We start from the raw sequence: 18,930 nt of genomic DNA, 5'->3' as shown, positions 1-18,930 counted from the left end.
TGTTCCACTGATGTATGGATGAGTGACCCAGTGTAAGTAGTGTATCTAGCAGTGTAAGTCTTTGGGTGCTCTGGTTTCCTCCCACACTCCAAAGACAGGTACTGCAGCCAGAGGTAGGATTTGAACTCGTGGGTCCAAAGGCAGCAGCTGTAACCGCTACGCTACCGGCCGCCCGTCTACAGTCATACGCAGATTAGCGCGTGCTTTGCGAGCACGGGGGCTGAGAGCTGAAAACAGGCTGGCGTTCCATCCCGCCGTTTCCACCGCTTCCCCTTTTCCACGCAAAATCATGGCGTTCGCCATTTCCGTGTAATTGCAAATCCACTCCTGCAGCTGTTTCTATACGCCTCGCGATGGGTAAAATTACCCAGAAGGACTCGTGGCCGCGGCGAGAAATCGGTTTTTTGGTCCAGACCCTGCTGGTTTTCATTTTTTTCGATAAACATTTGTAAAATGAAGAGCGAAGGAAAAGCTAGCACGGGTCAGCGTCCCTGCTGACGTTCCGTCTCTGACGCACCGGCTCACTCTTTGTTTATCCTGCTGTAACTCGGTAACGGTATTTCGGATGAAAATCGCGAGCGGGCAGGTCATCTCCAATACACCGAGATATTTAGCGCCGTTAAAAAAAAATAAATAAATAAATAAATACAAAGAGAATCGTGGGAGTTGAAGTGCTGTAAATGGGATGTTGGAGCCCTCGGGGAAAATCGCACGGTCGCGTTTCGGAGGTGCGAACGCTCCGGACAAACCTCGGGCATCCTCGCCCAACGGGTCTCCAGAGCGACCCTTTCCCACAAGGCCCCGCTCTCTGGGATTAACCCCTTTCATTTGTCTCTCAGCTCCGCAACTATTCTTCTTTATTACTGCTAAGGCCCGTTCAATCCCTCTGCGCTTAATGAAAGATTAACACGAACGCAGCGTGTCCCGGGGGTGGTCTCCATCCGCTGGCAACATACGCCTGGAACATCCGTTCAGGACCCAACCATCTTATTATTTAGGAACACGAATCCAACTTTGACCAATAATACATTCCAGTGATTTCTAGACATGTTGCGATTATGATTTCAGGTTTTGTTATTTATATATATGTATATATTTTTTTTTTTTATATTACCTCAGTGGCAGCATTATATTACTTTTTTTTTTAATTTGCAGACTCCTTTGTGCAAAGAAACTTTACTGTGTGATCCTAATGTGAGGGAAAAGTGCTTACGTCACTATAATAATCACTATAATGATGTATCACATCTCCAGACGCTTCAAAAAATTAATAGTTCTAAAAGGACAATGGGACTGCAATTTATTCTACAAAGGGCGAATTGTAAGGATAATATTTGCTGTAAAACGGTGAATGGAGAACTTCAAAATGTCAGCGTGACGCCGTAATGTCTCCGAACCGCTGCGTTTTAACGTGCTGCCGGGACAGATGGTGGAGCGCCGCCGCTTGGCCCTGACGTAACACGGCGGCGCGGGCTGCGGCCGTCATCCCTGTCCCTTCCGAACAGTTACGCGGATCACGAAGAGCCCGGTTTGCTCATCGAAACCCAGGCCGCCCGCGGACCCTTGCCGCCCCACCTCCGCCACGTGCGACAGACTGCATGTTGTCCAGGAAGAGCGTCCTCTACACGCCGTCCAGGATCTCCATCGCGGCCAGGAGACGTGACACGCTCAGGCTTTCCCGCCGTCCGCAGTGTGCTCTGCAGTGCTTTTAAAGGACATTCATCTTGAGAACAGATTAAGTTCTCTTTCCACCCTCTTGGGTGGCGGGGGGGGGCATGACCTGGTTTTGTCTGTCTTTTCCCCTTTGATTTATGTTGGTTCGGAAAAAGGTCTTCAAAAGTTAAACAAGCGCCATCTGCTGAATTGCATTTGGTCATCTTCTCGAATCCTCCCGTGGAACGCGTAGCGACGGACCGCGTTGGCCTGCGGAGGGCGTCCCTCCGGCCCTGCTCATATAGGAGAGCGTTCCCAACGAGAACTCATCAGACGGGATTACCGGAGAGCGCTTACGACCCACCGTCCAGCTGATGTGCCTGCGACGGGGGGCTAAGAGCATGTGAGAAGGCCACACTTAGTGCCGCTGGAGATTTGAAACAACACATGATAATATCCACTCACAAACAGCTCGACGTGAGAGCAAGGGCATCATTTAAAGATACATTTACATTTATTTACTTAGCAGACACTTTTCTCCAAAGCATCTTCCAATGAACTCTATGTAGCTGTTATGAGCCCACACACCTTATTCACCGTGGTGACTTACACTGCTAGATACACTTCTTACACTGGGTCACTCATCCATACATCAGTGGAACACACTCTCTCTGCAACACTCACACACTATGGGGGAACCTGAACAGCATGTCTTTTGAGTGTGGGAGGAAACCAGAGCACCCAGAGGAAACCCACGCAGACACGGGGAGAACATGCAAACTCCACACAACTGAGCGGGGATCGAACCCACGTTCTCTTGCACCACCCAGGCGTTGTGAGAGAGCAGCGCTACTCGCTGTGCCACCATGACCCCATTTATAAACACAACTGCAAAAACAGCTGAAGAAAAAGCCACTGTAAACTAACAGTAAATATATACTGATGTATGAGCAAATATTCCCACTGCCATTTTCATGACTGACCATTTTAAATTCATTAAAAAGCTCCTGCAGGTGTAATAACTTACTATACACACACACACACACACACACACACACACACACACACCGGTGTCCCATCCTGGGTGCGTCCCCTCCCCCTACAGCCTTGCACCTTGTGTTGCTGGGTTAGGCTCCAGCTCGCTGCGGCACCGCTCGGGACGAGTGGTTTGAGCCATTGTGTGCGAGATATATTTATATATATATAATATATACGCCTTTGTCCAAGGCAGCCTGCGGTGTTAATCGACTTTACAATTATTTCCCATCAATACAGCACTGTATTATTACTGTATCAATTCAGGGTAAGTACAACAGCGGGAATTCTACTAAAGCCTCGGGATCTTCGAACAACCCTAATAACTACGCCACCTCCCAGCAGTCAGAATAATTCCCCATAGAAATTTTTTCTTATTTTTTCCACTTCTTCTTTTAAAGTTCTTTAATGGCATAACACCCAGCAGCGCATAATATTAGCAAATATTTATATTTACTACCTGGTTGCGACGTAGCGCAAACTCCCGCAAGGCGGTATTTGTACGGATATAACGGAAGGAACAGCCGAAGGAGTAAAAACGCAGTAAGGATGGCGTTCGGTTGCTCCGCAACAGGCCGCGAGCGTGAGACTCGTGCAGCGTCACGCAAGAACAGGGGCCCTGCCGAGCGGGATCTCATCGAAATGGGAGATGCCGCCTCGTTCCAAACTAATCGTAAACATCCGTTCACGTTCGTTTCGTTTACAGGCGCCTTGACGGTCCGCGTGCGAAGTCCTTTCCGACGGGAAGCCGATCGCTCGGAGCTATTTGCGTTTTTCACTCCGTCGCGCCGTTATCGGCGTCTCGCTCGCTCGGCGAATTTCGGTAGCTGTCCATCGGGAAGCGCCCGGATGCAGCGCCGTACGTCTCCGGGCTCGGTGTTCCGGGTTATTCTCACCATCAAACCGGTCTCGGCCAACGATGGAACGCTCTTTCCGGACGTCTCGCGCATAAAATATTGCCCACTAAAGCTGAAAATTAAGCCATAGCGCACGTCTTTATTCGACATATGAAATTCGTTAATATATTTTCACAGCTTCGGTGTCATTATCCTGGCAACCGTTAGACTCAAAGAAATAATGGTTTTTAATTCCAGAACCCCCCCCCCCGTCTCTCGTTCAACGTGGAAATTAGTTTTTCTGTCACGTCCGGAGCTCGGTCTGCGAGCTCAATCGCAGGAGGGCGCTCACCAGAAACGAGAAAATGGCCCTTTTCCCTCCAAATTCACGGCCTTCGTTTCCAACGCGCGTTCCAGCAACATCCAGGGATGTCCAGAGCTATGTCGTCGGGAGCAGTATGCGCCTGGTAGGGTCTCCCAAGGCGAACGGGTCTGGAGTGAAGATCCAGACTGACACGATCCGAAAAACCCCTATGGAAAATGTAAACAATGCGACGTTTGCCGGGACCTACCCCTGGAGTCAGGCCTGGAGGTAGTGCTCCTAGGCAAGCACCTGGTGGCCAGGCAGCCCACGTAACCCGGTCGGGCTCAGCCCGAAAAGGCATCGTTGGACCTTGCAACGTGGGGTCGGATGCAATGCATACCAGGCGGCTGGAGGGGGCGGGGTGGCGCATGGCGTCGTGGCCCCTCGTGACAGAAACTGGCTCTTGGTACGTGGAATGTTACCTCACTGGGGGCGAAGGAGCCGGAACTGGTGCGGGAGGTTGAGAAATACCAACTAGACATAGTTGGGCTCACCTCCACCCACAGCGTTGGCTCTGGAACCAAACTCCTCGATAGGGGGTGGTCTCTCTCCTATTCAGGAGTCGCGCAGGGTGAGAGACATCGGGCGGGTGTGGGGATACTCACGAGCCATACAGTTGAAGCCATACAGCTGGCTGCCATACAGTTGAAGTTTGTCCCGGTGGACGAGAGGGTCGTCTCAATGCGACTCAGGGTCGCAGAGAGGAAACCTTTGACTGTTGTGTGTGCTTATGCACCAAACAGCAGTTCGGAGTATTTGGCCTCCTTGGAGAGGGTGGGTGGGGTTCTGGAACTATGACTGGGAAATCTGGCGGGGGGTATATCGTATATATTATAAATATAATTATTATATAGAAAAATAGGGGGTGCGGTGACGCAGTGGGTTGGACCGGGTTCTGCTCTCCGGTGGGTCTGGGGTTTGAGTCCCGCTTGGGGTGTCTTGCGATGGACTGGCGTCCCGTCCTGGGTGTGTCCCCTCCCCCTCCGGCCTTACGTCCTGAGTTGCTGGGTTAGGCTCCGGTTCCCCGCGACCTCGTATGGGACAAGCGGTTCAGAAAGTGTGTGTGTGTGTGTGTGTGTATAGAAAAATACATATATAGTATAAATGATTATATACTTTTTCCAAATTTATGCAACACTTTTCTCCAAACTGACTTACAGTGTTAGGTTTATACGCATAGGCCCTAAAAGTTGGGTCTTTTTTACCGCATCGTTTCAGGGTACGTATCTTGATCAAATGTACTGCAGCAGGAGCAGGGATTCGAACCCAGCTGTCTAGAGTGCAAGGCAGCAGTCCTAACAACTACGCCACCCGCCGTTCTAGTGGTTAAATGGAATTCGGGGGAAGGGCAGGGAGTACGTGAACGAGTCTGACTGGGCTGGACGGGGTGTCCATATCTGATCGTGTTGTAATGAGAAAGCCGGTTCCCTCCTTTATCGGCGTCACGGGGCCGGCAGATGGAGGGCAGACACCGCGACAAGGGAAATAAATTACGGCACGGAACTGATGGAAAAGGTTATTCGCAACATCGATATGCAGCGTGCGATGCTCAGGTCTCCGGATGTGCTGGAAGGACCGAGGTTCTGTTACCGAGCACCGGACGCCGAGCTTCCGTCGCAATTTTCGCTCGCTCGCGCGACGCCTGGACAAATAGGGGCTCCTGACCAGCAGGGGGCGCCCTTCCTACCTGCCGCTGTCTAGCACGGGCTAGCGATGCGAGGCAGGAACAAACTGTTTCGTGCTGCTAGGGTGGGTCGCAGAAGGAGCTGAAACCATGCCGCGTGCAGGCGGGATCGGCACAAATGGAGAGACGGGGCACCAGGGATCGGTGCTTTTCCCCGCCGCGACCACCGGAGGGCGCCGCGCTCTACGGGGACACTTTCCTCCCAGTTGACCGAGTCGCAACGTTCCCAGGGCAGCTGTCTTTGACAGTAAAACGACGAGCAGCCATTTGGACTTATTTACATGCAGAAAATTAAAAGGGAGCGCTCGCGGTGGAATCGGGAGCCCCCCCTTCCGCTTATTCTCCGACGCTCTCTCCCATTCGACCCGAAGGCTCGAGGTTCGATTTGTCTTTTTGCCCACAGAAAACAGCGGCCCGAGATCACGCATAGGAAATTCAGAGAAAAAAACTACACTTTCAAAAAGACATGAGTGACATTTTAGAAAATGACCCCACAAGTGAGGAAGCGGCTGAGAAAGGTGCCGTAGGTCAGAGCACCGATCGTTCAGAGGGTCACGTACACCACAAAGAACATCCAGCACCTGTCACTCCACAGCGCAGCAGCCAGGTGGTTAACAGGTCATAACCATTATTCAGCGGACACTTTTTCTCCACCGCTACACGTTGTACACTAAGCCATTTACAGTGATTTAGCCAGAAACACAGCTGGGTCATATTTACTGTATCTGTTCAGGGTACGAACCTACATTAAGAGTAGCAGAATCGGGAATTCGAACCCGGGACCTTCACACCACTATTCCCCCAAGGTCTTGAAACATCCTTGCAGTTTGCTTCATTTGAGAATACTTTGAAATGCAGTAGAGTTCAGCCAAATATCATATTGACTGTGTGTGTAAGGTCTAATCAGGGCATCACAAAATGAAACAATAAATACGACAAAAACATTATTAGCAGGAGATTACTGCCTCTTTGATATTAGGACAGGAAATAGCTCAAGGGGCAAAGTACAAGTGGGAAAAAAAATAAGAGTTTTGGATGAAAGCATCAGCTAGGAATGTATTATTATTATTATTATTATTATTATTACGATTTTACTTGTTATGTAAATGAATTATATATTAATATATGATTACAGTATATATATTAGTACACTATACAAATATAATGTATATACAGGTGGTCCCCGATTTACGATGGGGTTACGTTCCGCGAAACGCATCGCGAGTCAAAAATATCATAAGTCGAAAATGTATTTAATACACACCACTGTGTGACATCGTGAGAGTATCGCGCTGCATATCGCTTGTCCGGGGGGGGAATCAAAACTCAAAATTCAAAGTATGGTTTCTACTGAATGTCTATCGTCAGCTCGCCATCGTAAAGCGGGGACAACCTGTAGTATATTAATATATATACAGAAATAAATAAATATAATAACAATAAATATCATTACATTATATTATATAGTTATAATAATAATAATAATAATAATAATAATAACAACATGATTATTACGTTCCTTTTGCTTGCAGCAGTGAGGGGAAGAGGCCTTTGGCACGAAACAGGCCTGCAGAAGCACGAGGCGCGACGTGTCCTCGTTACTGCGCCTGCATCCCTAGCGGCACTCGAGGAGGGAGCGAGTCATTCGGACGGACGGGAAGCGGCACATCGGAGAGCACTCGGTGTGACCTCGGGGAGAAAAAGAGGTCAATCCTCTCCGGCTGTGGCTCCAGCTGCTCGCTAGCGCCCCCTGTGGTCGTGCAGGACGGCGCGACGTGAGGTAACGGGTAAGACCCGAATCAGGAAGCTCCTTAGAGGAGGTGTCACACCCAGGGGGCGCGGTCCTCCTGCGGGCCGAACACAGGTTTGACCTCACCTCACCCGACCTTTGGTCGCCAGGGGGAGCGTGACCTCGGACCGTCACCGCCCGCAGGACAAAAACGCACATTTTGAACATTGTCGCCCCCACCAAGAGTAAAATTTCACACTATTTCAGTCCAGCCTTCACAGGGTAATACAGTGAGAGCAAAACTAATCTATACCATTTAAACACCTTAAATAGTAACCATGGAAACATTCAGTAATCTTTAAGCTCTCGAACTCAAAAGGCACAGATAAAAGCAGGAGGGCAGCCTGTCCAACAACCAAACTGGACAAACTCTGCCGGTTTCAGAGCTCTTGCACAGCGCTGATAGAGCCTCAAACAAATACATTTAAATAAAGAAATAATAATGCGTAACAAATTCACTATTACCGCACGTCCTTCACGGAAATAACGTGCTTTTCCCACAGTTTCTCCTATATGTCGGCTGGACGGCGTTAAACGCCGACGCTGGACCAGTAAGTCATTGTTAAATTAAGTTATAACACAGCGACCTTTAAGGAGGACGGCCGCGCTTCAACTGGGACTCGCGCTAATCTTTGTCCCCTCTCAGAATAAAGTTAAAGAAATTCAAATTAAGTTCTTTTAAGACGTTTAACTATGTTTGGAAAGCGGTTCGAGGGAATGAACTCGAGCGGCACGCCCCGCACCGCCCAGTCAGCGCGAATCTCCCGTGGGCTCGAACCGGCGCCCGGCGCACTTACCCAACGGCACCGAGGCCTCGCAGTGGAAGTAGCCGTCGGGTCCCTTCTTCTTCAGCATGGAGCAGAGGTCCAGCCTGGAGACCGTCTCGTCCCCGAACCTGTGCTCCGCGAAGTCCGTGTACAACTTGGGGTCCAGCTTCCTTACTCCCTGTGACAAGCGCGGGGAGACGGATGAGGGCAGGTCACCCCCGCCCCTTCCCCATGCCGCCGCCACCACCCCGCACGGCCCCTCCTAGCACAGCGATCGCTCATCCCCACGAATCTGGTTTCCTGAAATAACTCAAGTGCTGAAACTAGCATCATTGTGCAGTTTCAGCTGCAATTCCTTCAAAGCCCCCCAGCTCTTGGGGGGAAGTTCTCCGCCTCCTCCTCTACTATATGAATCACACATTTGTTTGATTGTAACGCACGGCACTGGTGCAATGTACCCTATGTTTCTGGGATACACCCTGGAGCACTGTGACGCTGCACTGGACAAGTGTTACTGGGAATGAATGAATGAATGAATGAATGAATGAATGAATGAATGATGCTGTGTGTGTATGTCTATGTGCGTGTGGGCGTGTGTCCTCTGCAGCCTCTGAAACCTCCACTCCAACATCTTCTGCGCGCCTGGCCCCGTCGAGCTGCGGGACGCCTCGCCGGACGTCCCGAAACAACGCCTCCGAAAAATAAAGGGCCCGCCGGGGCGAAGCGCGTGTTCTCTTTGACCCTCCCTCCGCCTACAGGAGCGAGCGCGCAGTCTGGATGGCGGACGTGGAAACGGCAAACGGCGCACATATTGCTTCCTCCTCCCCAGCGGGGAGGCAGCCGTGCCGCGGCAGATGGGCTCGGCGTGCCGGCTCAGACTCGCAGGCGGGACTGCGAGGAATAGGAAGGATTACATATTCCAGGAATTGCCAAATTGCGGCAGGACGGACCTCCCGAGTTTTTTAAAACGCAGCTTCTAATTTGATTCATGTCTATTTCCTGCAAGAACCCCAATGTGGCCCATAACTCACCCTCCCCCCACCCCCGAGTGGTAGAAATATTTTTTAATCTTATTTTTTTCGTTCCCCCGCTACCTGAAAAGTACTTTACGTAGTATAGTTTTTAGCAGCATTAACTGCAGACCATTTTGAACTCAAAACGATCACGGACTAAAAGCACTTACTAGCGTTTGCTATGAGCCCGTGTGCTTATTCTACCTAGCGCACTCAATAGGAGCACCGCTTTACTCGGACTCCTCATCGGAAATACTTTAAACCGTTTTTATGTCAGCATTTTAAAATTAGAACCTCTTTTTGCGAGTCATTTTTCAAAGTCCATCTCGAATTGCTCCGAGTTCAGCGACGGCAACAAAGCAAATACGTTGATGTTTATATTCATTTAGCAGACGCTTTTCTCCGAGGCGACGCACATCTCGGAGAACAAGGCAGATACGATACGGTAATACCCCATCGGCATCTCATCAAAAAAGTTTTTCGCTAACAGTTTTTATTTGAGGAGTCTGAATGGGGTACGCTCTAAAAGCACGCGTATCCTTCCCTGGCACCCCCCTGACTGCAGCCACCGCAACTGTTCCGCACCGGGACTCCGCTATCCTCGTTCGACGGATTCCGATTCTACGCTGCGCTGCGCTCGCCGTCAGCCGCCCTGCTCCAACACGGACCGCCGCTAATCCCGGTCTCCTACGAGAAGAGGATGCTGCGGGGAATTAAACATTAAAGAGCCGCACATCATAATGAGTTTGCTTCCTCGTCCTCCCACTCGCTGCGATACCTTACCTTAGAGCTGCTGCGTTTCCTTCTGCTCCCACCAGGAAAGTTTCACCGGACAGCCCCTTTAATGCTCTTTATTCTACAGTGGGGGCGGGGGGTGGCTCACCTGACTGCGCAGCCTGTGGGCCTTCGACAGCTTCATGAACGTCAGGTGGGGCTTGAATTCCTTGCGGTCGCCAGACGGGATGCCCTTCGCCTCGAAAGCTTTCCTCACGGCCTCTGGAGCGGAAGAGGGGGCGGGGTGGGGTGAGTTGGGGGGGGGTGGCAGGGCCGAGAGGCCGTCAGCCGTGTCCATCTGCTGCGCTCGGCCTCCGGAAGAGAGCCAGCGCTGGCGCCTGGGTGTAAGGGGAGGAGATAATCGATAGGCGCAGGGAGGGGAGTGGTGTCTGTGCGATGACCTTGGCGGTCGGCCACTTTGCACCCTCCTGGGTAGATGCAGGAGAACGTCTTCTTCTCCCTACCTTCCTCCCTTCCTCCTTCCCTCCATCCATCCATCCATCCATCCATCCATCCATCCATGCCACCCCACAGGCTCACACACCACATTACCGCACCTGCAGTTTTGAGGTTCTCCTCTCACTGCTGAGCGGAAGCAGCAAAACAGAACGTGTCTCCATCCATGCGGATTCTGAGACTGTAAAACGAACCCGGGTGCGAGACATGTCGCTCGGAGGCTTTTGCCAGACTGCATGGTCTGGATTAGCCTAGCGACGGTCCAAATGTGCAGACAAGACCACCACTGAGAGGACAGGACCCTCAAGGTTTGTAAGGAAGGAAGTGGTGGCGGCGGCAGTGATGGAAGGGGTAGGCGGTTAACGCACCTGCGATCTCTGCCAGCGTCTGCTCGTGCTCTCCCTGGGTGAGCTGGACGAAGACCACCTCGTTCTTGAAGTGGCCAATCCTGGCGAAGGGCAGGACGAGAGCCCTCCCCCCCAGCAGGTCCCGGAGCACCGGCTTCATCTGGGCCACGGCGCGCGCCGCCCTGTCGGGACAGAGATCAACGGTGCGGCGCTAATCCCCTCTCCCCACGCACCCGGGAACCAGGAGGCAAGTGTGCCGGGGCTGCTCGGCCGGGCGGAGATCGCCACGGCAACAGCATCCATCAAACGGGGAGCGGAAAATTCCTTCAACTCATGTCCGTGCATCATCGACACGTACGTGACATATGAGCACAGCGACATATGAGTCACGTGTCCATGAAAGACATCAATTCAATAACTACGTGTGAGAACGCTCACAATCTTCTCCCATCTGAGTAGGGTTAGGCTGCATTACTAAATTGCATTCAGGAGCTCTTTACGACCGGGACACTGAAACACTACCTGCCCCCCATGGACGATGTAACGAGATCTACATATGGAGAGTAGACAGCTGGTAGCGTAGCGGTTGGAGCGGCTGCATTTGGACTAAAAGGTCACAGGGTCGATCCCCACCTCTGGCTGTAGTACCCCTGAGCAAGGTACTTAGCCTAAATTTCTCCAGTAAAATTATACAGCTGTAGGTAGATTAACATTGTAACGAATAGATGTGTGTAAGAGAAGGGAAATGGGCTTGGAGGGAAGCGGTAGGGGTTCCCAGGCGAAGAGGGCGGAGCCACTCACGTGTTCACTTCCTCCTCGCTGCCCAAGTAGGTCACCAGCAGCGTGATGTGAAGGCTGCCGACTGAGACGAGAGCCCGCGAGAGTCGGTGATCCTTCTGGACGACCAGGTCCTGGACGGCCTTGATGCCGTCTGTGATCTGCAAGGCGAGAGAGACAGAGAGAGACAGAGAGAGAGAGAGAGAGAGAGAGAGAAGCTCTGTTCTGTGATTGAGGACATGGAACACCCCCCCATATACACACACACATTATCTGAACTGCTCGTCCCATACGGGGTCGCGGGGAGCCGGAGCCTAACCTGGAAACACAGGTCGTAAGGCCGGAGGGGGAGGGGACACACCCAGGATGGGATGCCAGTCCGTTGCAAGGCACCCCAAGCGGCACTCGAACCCCAGACCCACCGGAGAGCAGGACCCGGTCCAACCCACTGCACCCCCCCCCCCATATACAAGATATGATAAATAATAAGTACCTTCAAAAAGGCCTCCTATCCAAAACGCAACGCTTTCGGTGGCACGATGGCCCAGCAGGTAGCACTGGTGCCTCATGGGTCCTGGGCTGCGACTCTGATGTGGGTTTGAATCGGGCTCAAGCTCGTCTGGAGTTTCAACGTTCTCTCTGTGTCCACACAGGTTTCCTCCCACAGTACAAAGACTTGTGTTTCAGGTGAACTACTGACTCTAAATTGCCTATATAGTGTGTGTGTGTGTGTGAATGTCCTGTCATCCTGTCACCCGGGGGCAACAAACGGTGTAGTTACAGCTGCCACCTTCTACTTGAGTACCCTGGGTTCATATCCCACCTCCTGCTGTAGCAGCCCTGGTCAAGGTACCTACCTACCTGAAATAGGAAATTCAAAATTACCCAGCTGTATAAACAGGTAAAATACTTTAGGTAGATTCCCTCTGCAACTTATTTTGGAGAAAAACAGAAGGTAAATCAATCAATAACTAATTTAGGAATAGGCTCCAGACCACTGCCACCCTAAACCGGACAAGCAGTAACTTATAATGACTGAAGGACGAATGCAACTCAGTTCTAATTGCACGAAGCTAAAGATGAAGACCCTGGAGAAGGTGGCAGGACACTTCAGGCCGGTGAACAACAATAGATAGTCAATCGACTTGATTGATGAGCGTGCTCTGGAGACAGGTGGAGACAGGGCTGTGTACTGTCAGCACCGCAGTTATGAAACAGTGCTAATGTAAGTAATGACATCATTGCTATATAAAACTACTTTGGTGGTGTGCTCATAGGTGGCGCAGCGGTTACAGTCACTGCCTGGCAGTAAAAAGACCCGGGTTTGAATTGCGCTCCTGCCGCAGTACCCTTGAGCAAAATGCTTAACGTGATTTTGCGCAGCAACAATTAACCAGCCATTTAAATGGTTAAATCACTGCAAGTCTTCGGAGATAGAAAGAAAGCAGAAAAATGAATAAAATATAGAAATAATAATAACGGAATAATAAAATCACACTTCTTGACACTGATGGAGAGGCGCAGCAACAGAGCTGATGGAAACAAGTCGAATACCCGCTTATGTTACTCTACTCGTTTTTATCTCCGTACCACACAGGTAGGAGAGACCGCCGTGCAAAGGGAAGGCTCCGTTCGCACATCAGCACATTAGACAGTGTGAACGGCGAGCAGAGCAGCGGTGCCGTTCAAATCCTCACCCTCCTGAACGGCGGTTTTCCCTAAAGCAAAACGTTATTAACGAAACACAGCTTTGCTGAAGAATTAGGAAAGGCAGCTGGGTATTTCTGTGAGCGTGTTACACGCATGAGGGACACGCAGGGCTGTACCTGGGGATTGGTGATGGGGATAGACACAAAGTAGTTGGGGCGTGACTGCCTTTTCTTCTTTGCATCATCGTCATCAGCATTGTCGTCTTCTACATTTTTTTTCCTCTTCTTCCTCTGACTCTTCACTGATGTTGGAACTGGAGCAAAGAAAATTGAAGAAGCATGGGGAAATGGAACTGTTGAGGACTGGTATGGTAAATGGCGGACACTGGTATGGTATACAGTGTATGACGTGAGTCGTAGGTCGGTAGAGTATGGTTGGGTTCAACATCGATATGGTATGAGTTCAAGGTTCATTTTGTATGGAATGGGTTGGAGGCTGGCATGACATGGGCCAAATTCAAGAACGGTTTACTATGGTATATGGTACAGCCTGTGGTTTAAGATTGCTAAACTATGGTATAGTGTGGGTTAAAGACTGGTTTACTATAGTATGAGATTGATTGTAGGCTGGTATTGAATGGTACAAATTAAAGATTGATTCTGTATGACATGATGGACTGAAGATCAGCAAGGTATGGTAAGAGTTAAAGATGAGCTGAGTATGGTACGGGTGTGGTAAAATCTGTGGTTGAAGATTAGTAGGCTGTGGTATGATATGGGTTGAAGATGGTTAACGTATTGGTTTATTATTGTAATGCATCAGTTGGACAGGTATGATATGGTGTGAGCTAAAGGCTGGTTTGGTACGGTGTGGTGTACTATGGGTGGAGGATATGAGTATGGCGTGAATTAAAAATTGGTCTAGCATGGTATAATATGGGTTGAAGATAAGTAGGATGAGAGTTAAAGGTGGTATGGGTTCGGTATGGATATGGTATGAGTTACACACTTTAGTGTGGTATGGTGTGGGTTGAAGATGGGTATAGTATGAGTTAGATACTGGTTTAGTATAGTATGGTATGGTGTGGTATTCTATACCCCGTTGCAGAAGGCCTTCTGTGACTGTGGTCAAGCTTTCTCAGGTTCCCTAAAATCCCATTTTTCCAGCATCCCAAGGCTCTTTGGTTCCATTAAGAGCAACAGAGGGACTTTCATCACTGAGCCATGCATAACAAACCAGGAGAGGAGAGCAAACAAAAGCGTGATTGATAATCTCAGCAGCTGGAGGAAACGTGAATTTCGCACCAGCTGCAGTACCAGGGAGACCCTTGGATCAGCGGACGGACTCCCGCAGCCACGCGCTACCGAACTACCGACGGGACGCTGTCTGTTGGACCGGAAGGTGAGCGCCGTCCGCTACGAGGCCCGGACTGCTTCAGAGGGACGCCGCACACGACCTGTGGGACGCTTCCGAGCAACACTGGAACCGCCGGCGCCGTCCTCACCGCGACGGTACGTACTACACATCAATGCACCGCAGCGATCCTGCGCACACAACCTGGCTATTCAGGCTAAACCGCTGAAAATAAACACATTGATCAGGCTTTCAAAGATGCTTTATTTTTATTCAAGAATCTATGCGTTGATCCATTATGAAAAACCGCTCGTCCAAGGCAGGGTCACAGTACTGCTGAGCGTAACCTGGAAGGGTAGGGTGCGAGGCAGGGTACACGCTGGACAGATGCCGCATCATTACAGGGTAGTAACACACACTAAGGGCAATTTAGAGGCACCAATTCAGCAGGAACATGTGTCTGGAGTGTGGGAGGAAACCAGAGTGCCCGGTGAAAGCTCACAAAACACTGGAAGAATGTGCAACCTACAGACTGAGGCAGATTCGAACCCACATCCAAAGCCGCCGTGTTGCCGCCTCTAAGAATCTGCTAACGTGGTAAAACCAGTTCCACCCCGAGGCTGAATGGGGAAGCGTACGGGAAGCACTTACAGCCGAGCTCGGTCCACACTTCTGCACCGGCAAACGGAAGTTCAGCCAAGAGGTTTACGGAGGAGCTGGAACACTTTGGTTTCTGTTTCCGGCCTTTCGATTTGGGTTTTTTGCGTTTCAGTCGCTCCTTCTTTGCCTTTTTAGCTTCTATCAGGAAAGAAGAACAACAGGAACAGGCAGACAGTGAGAGGCCACAACACACATACAGTTCTGCTGTGTAACTGACTCCGGACGAAGTGTGCGAGGTGTGTGTGTGTCATCGCTGACTAAAGGAATGTTCATCCTAATCGAGACGACCAGCTCTCAAACGGCATCGCTCCAAAACACCACGGTACAGGCAGAGAAACAAGGTACCGAGCCATGTACTTACTCTTAGTTTCTATATACGACTATTTTTACTGGATTTTATTCAGACCCACCTGTCTGTGTGTCCAATCCGTACCTCGGCAATAAAATTTTAATTTAAAGGCAGCATTTTGCCCAAGTACCAGCTGTCATCTCTATAATAATAAATATATATATATATATTTTTTTTTTTTTGCACAAGAAGATAATTAGCTCAGCAAAAAGTTTTGATCTTCATACATTAAGAAGACAACCCAAGAAACAATTATAATCCCAACAGGTACTTCAAAAAATCAAGCAAAATGTACATCAGTAAAATGATCCAAAAAACCAGAACATGTCGGTATCTAACAAAGAATGATTTTTCATTTTACATAATGTGAACTGAACTTCTCCGGACTGTAATCGGCCTTCCTGAAATTGTTCAATGGCCACCTGTCTTGTAAATTAGAATAAGATTTGGAGGTGAAACAGTGGGCACGGATTGTAAATTTTTTATCAAGGTTGCTTCATCATTAACTAAGTACTGGACTGAAACTCGTGACAGTCTGCGGATCATTTTTTTCCGCATAATGCACCCCGTTTAATATTCCGAGGGCGAACCGGGGCTTTCGTTTAATGGAAAGCCATTGCAATTAGTAAAAAGCTAGTTGACCGCGTTCAAATAGCACTGTCAAGATAATGACGCTCCCAATATGGGTCATCTGAACAATCGCTCTTAGCGGGCCGAGCTGATTCACTTAGTCTTAACAGCATTACACCGTTCTTACATTATACTCTTCTTATACTGTCACTTACTCTAAATGGCATTATACTCTTCATTTTAAAACATCTTCCAAAGACTGCAGCTGAATTAAATGCCATGAACTTTAAATAACTCAAAGGTCGGGTCAATTTCTGATGTTCGCTGCTGATAACCTGCACGCCCCCGACCCCCTTACCTTCACCACATAGCAAAAACAACAAATGTTGTATTATTAGTTTATTGCACAGCTGATGCTATTACCCAGAGTGAGGGTATTTTAAATATTGATAGGAGTAGGGTATTTTATTGAAGCAGTGCAGGGTTGAGTACCTTCATCATGGACACTATAACAAGAAAAAGGGCGAGATTTGAACCAACAACCTTCTGGTTAAGCCCGTGAGGGCCAGCTGGTGGTGTAGCGGTTTGAATTGTCACTTTGCAGCCTGAAGGATCTTGGTTATGAGTGGGCTCCTGTGGGGGTCCCCTTGACCATACTTACCAGAAACAAATACAGTGAGAAGACCTTGCCATATAAATGGGTAAATCTTTGTAAAACTGATTAATACTGCAAGCTGCCCTGGACAAGGGAGTCAAAAATGGACAAATTTTCAAAAGTTAGACTTTCAGGAGCTTTTTAATACATTTTCACATTGTCAATCATGAAAATGGCAGTGGTGAAATTTGCTCATACATCAATTAACAACTGGCTGATTATCTAACATAAAGGTTAATAGTAATGATGTATGGATGAGTGACCCTTTGTAAGTAGTGTATCTAGCAGTGTAAGTCACCTTGGTGAATAAGGTGTGTGGGCTGGTAACACTACATTCACTATAATAATAAAAACATAACATTCACTTTGACTTTTCTCCAAAGCAACTTACAGTGTTAATCCACCTACAATTATTTACCCATTTACAGCTGGGTAACTTTAGGGGAGTAATTTAGGGTAAGTACCTTGCTTGCTGCCAGAGGTGGGATTCGAACCTGCAACCTTTGGGTTCAAATGCAGCAGGTCCAAACCCCATAAGAGCAGCCGTACTTGGGAGTTGGCCTTGAACCCACAATATTGGGACTACAAATCCTGAAGCACTACGCCCCCTGCTGCACTCCAACTTCGAAGCAACAGGCGGCCCTTGCACAGCCGCCGCTTTCCGTTCCCCACCTGTGGCCCCCGGAGGATCGGTGACACCTGGGCCGCGATGGGACGGACGCTCCTCCTCCTCTTCCTCCTCCTCCTCCACCGTCGCCGTCGCCACGTCCCGCAGCTCCATCATCATGCGCCTCCCGAGCGCCGCTGCGCTGATCTCAGGCCGGGAACTGAGCTTCCCCTGGGGGAGCCGGGAGCGGAGCTCGGCCGCACAGAGACTCGGACGGGCCGAGTTCAGCGCGATCCGGAGGGCGCGCGCGCGCAGCACGTGACTGGGGAACACACTCAGCGCTCGGCGTCCACGTCCGAACATACCGCTCGAGCGCCTCCGCAGAGCACGTGCATCGAAGCGAGCGAATCAATCAGCTCGCGCGCGCAGTCAATCAACGACAAGAGAACGCGCACCTCGCCGTGAGTGATTTAAATATTAAATGAGCGATTCATCAAAGTTAGGAACGAAAGGTTAACTTTTACTTAACCGTCATGAATCATGTCAATAAATCACTGTCAGTCAGTGACGAGTGACAGAGTGTAAAATTCCCAAAGCTGGCAAACGCGACAAACCCCGCAGCGATTTCTTGTCGAGTGGGTTTTTTCGCCGTGGCCGACAGCAGCAGGACGAGCAGGCGGAGTAACAAGGTTATTTTTAGGCACCCAGCTCACCGACCGCAGAGTAAATTCTCTGACGGCACGCATAGAACGCGCGCCCATTCGGCTTCAAAGACGATATTGCTCCAATGTATTAGTAAACATAATAATACGGATACCGCAGAGGGCCCATCCGAACGATGCAGCAAGTCCTCTACGCATGTAGAGTCAGTTGCTATGCTATTTCAAAAACGCGTTGGTAAATAAACATGCGCCTACGGATACCTTCACCGGCCAATTCGAACGAGGCTACAATAGACATTGGGCAAGCAGTCAGCCTGCTGGGAAAATGCGTTAGTCTGTTGTGTTTGTAAACACGTAGCTACTGAGATGCCGAACAGCCAAACCTAACGAAGCAGAACCTTTATCTCCTGTACAGGCTGCAGTGTTGTTATTTAATCCGCTTCGGAAAACTCTACGGTCCCAACTCCTTTCTACGGGTAGCCAATAGGCCAAACCGAACGAAACTAGATTCGAAAACGAAAGTTAAAAGAGTTTGACAATCTCTTCTGACAGAAGCTCTGTCCCCCTGGCTCGCAGGTAGTAGCTATGTACACTTTTCTCTGTTTACGATAATTAATGACATTTAAATTTTTATTTAATATTCGTTACATAACAATTTTTCATTGTTAATAACAGAACTATCCTGTCAAGTACCTTCTTCTAAACCTTGCTGACTGCTAAGGAATGTCCTAGAGACGTATAGCTAAACCTTTCTATTCCAGGATGTTAAAGAGGGTAGGAAAACTGAATCCTAACGTAGAATGTACACATTTCACAGTGTCACTTTTATTTCAGCTTCATTACAGTGAGTAGGCTCATCACAGGTTGGCACAACAAGTAATAATTAATTCACGATTCTGTTAGTTGCCAGTGTCTATGCGTTGTAAATG

The 18,930-nt window shown here is 49.4% G+C and overlaps 1 protein-coding gene across 3 annotated transcripts in view; it reads right to left on the bottom strand.

Annotated features, from left to right (window-relative positions):
* Positions 1-18,193, bottom strand: part of akap7 (A-kinase anchoring protein 7) — a 28,361-nt gene extending 10,168 nt beyond the window's left edge. For all 3 annotated transcript variants that reach the window (XR_003797825.1, XM_029253678.1, XM_018742413.2), the window contains exons 1-7: positions 17,405-18,193; positions 15,150-15,296; positions 13,322-13,458; positions 11,520-11,656; positions 10,740-10,900; positions 10,025-10,137; positions 8,159-8,306 (exon numbers count right to left, since the gene is read on the bottom strand). Coding sequence is in view for 2 of the 3 variants with exons in the window: in XM_029253678.1 (XP_029109511.1) it covers positions 8,159-8,306; positions 10,025-10,137; positions 10,740-10,900; positions 11,520-11,656; positions 13,322-13,458; positions 15,150-15,296; positions 17,405-17,702 (1,141 nt within the window). In the remaining variant the exon portion in view is untranslated. The remainder of the gene's footprint in view (positions 1-8,158; positions 8,307-10,024; positions 10,138-10,739; positions 10,901-11,519; positions 11,657-13,321; positions 13,459-15,149; positions 15,297-17,404) is intronic.
* Positions 18,194-18,930: the final 737 nt, after the last annotated feature.

This window comes from Scleropages formosus, chromosome 1 (genome assembly GCF_900964775.1).
Source record: "Scleropages formosus chromosome 1, fSclFor1.1, whole genome shotgun sequence".
Taxonomy (NCBI): Eukaryota; Metazoa; Chordata; class Actinopteri; order Osteoglossiformes; family Osteoglossidae; genus Scleropages; species Scleropages formosus.
This window is presented reverse-complemented; position numbering and strand designations above follow the sequence as displayed.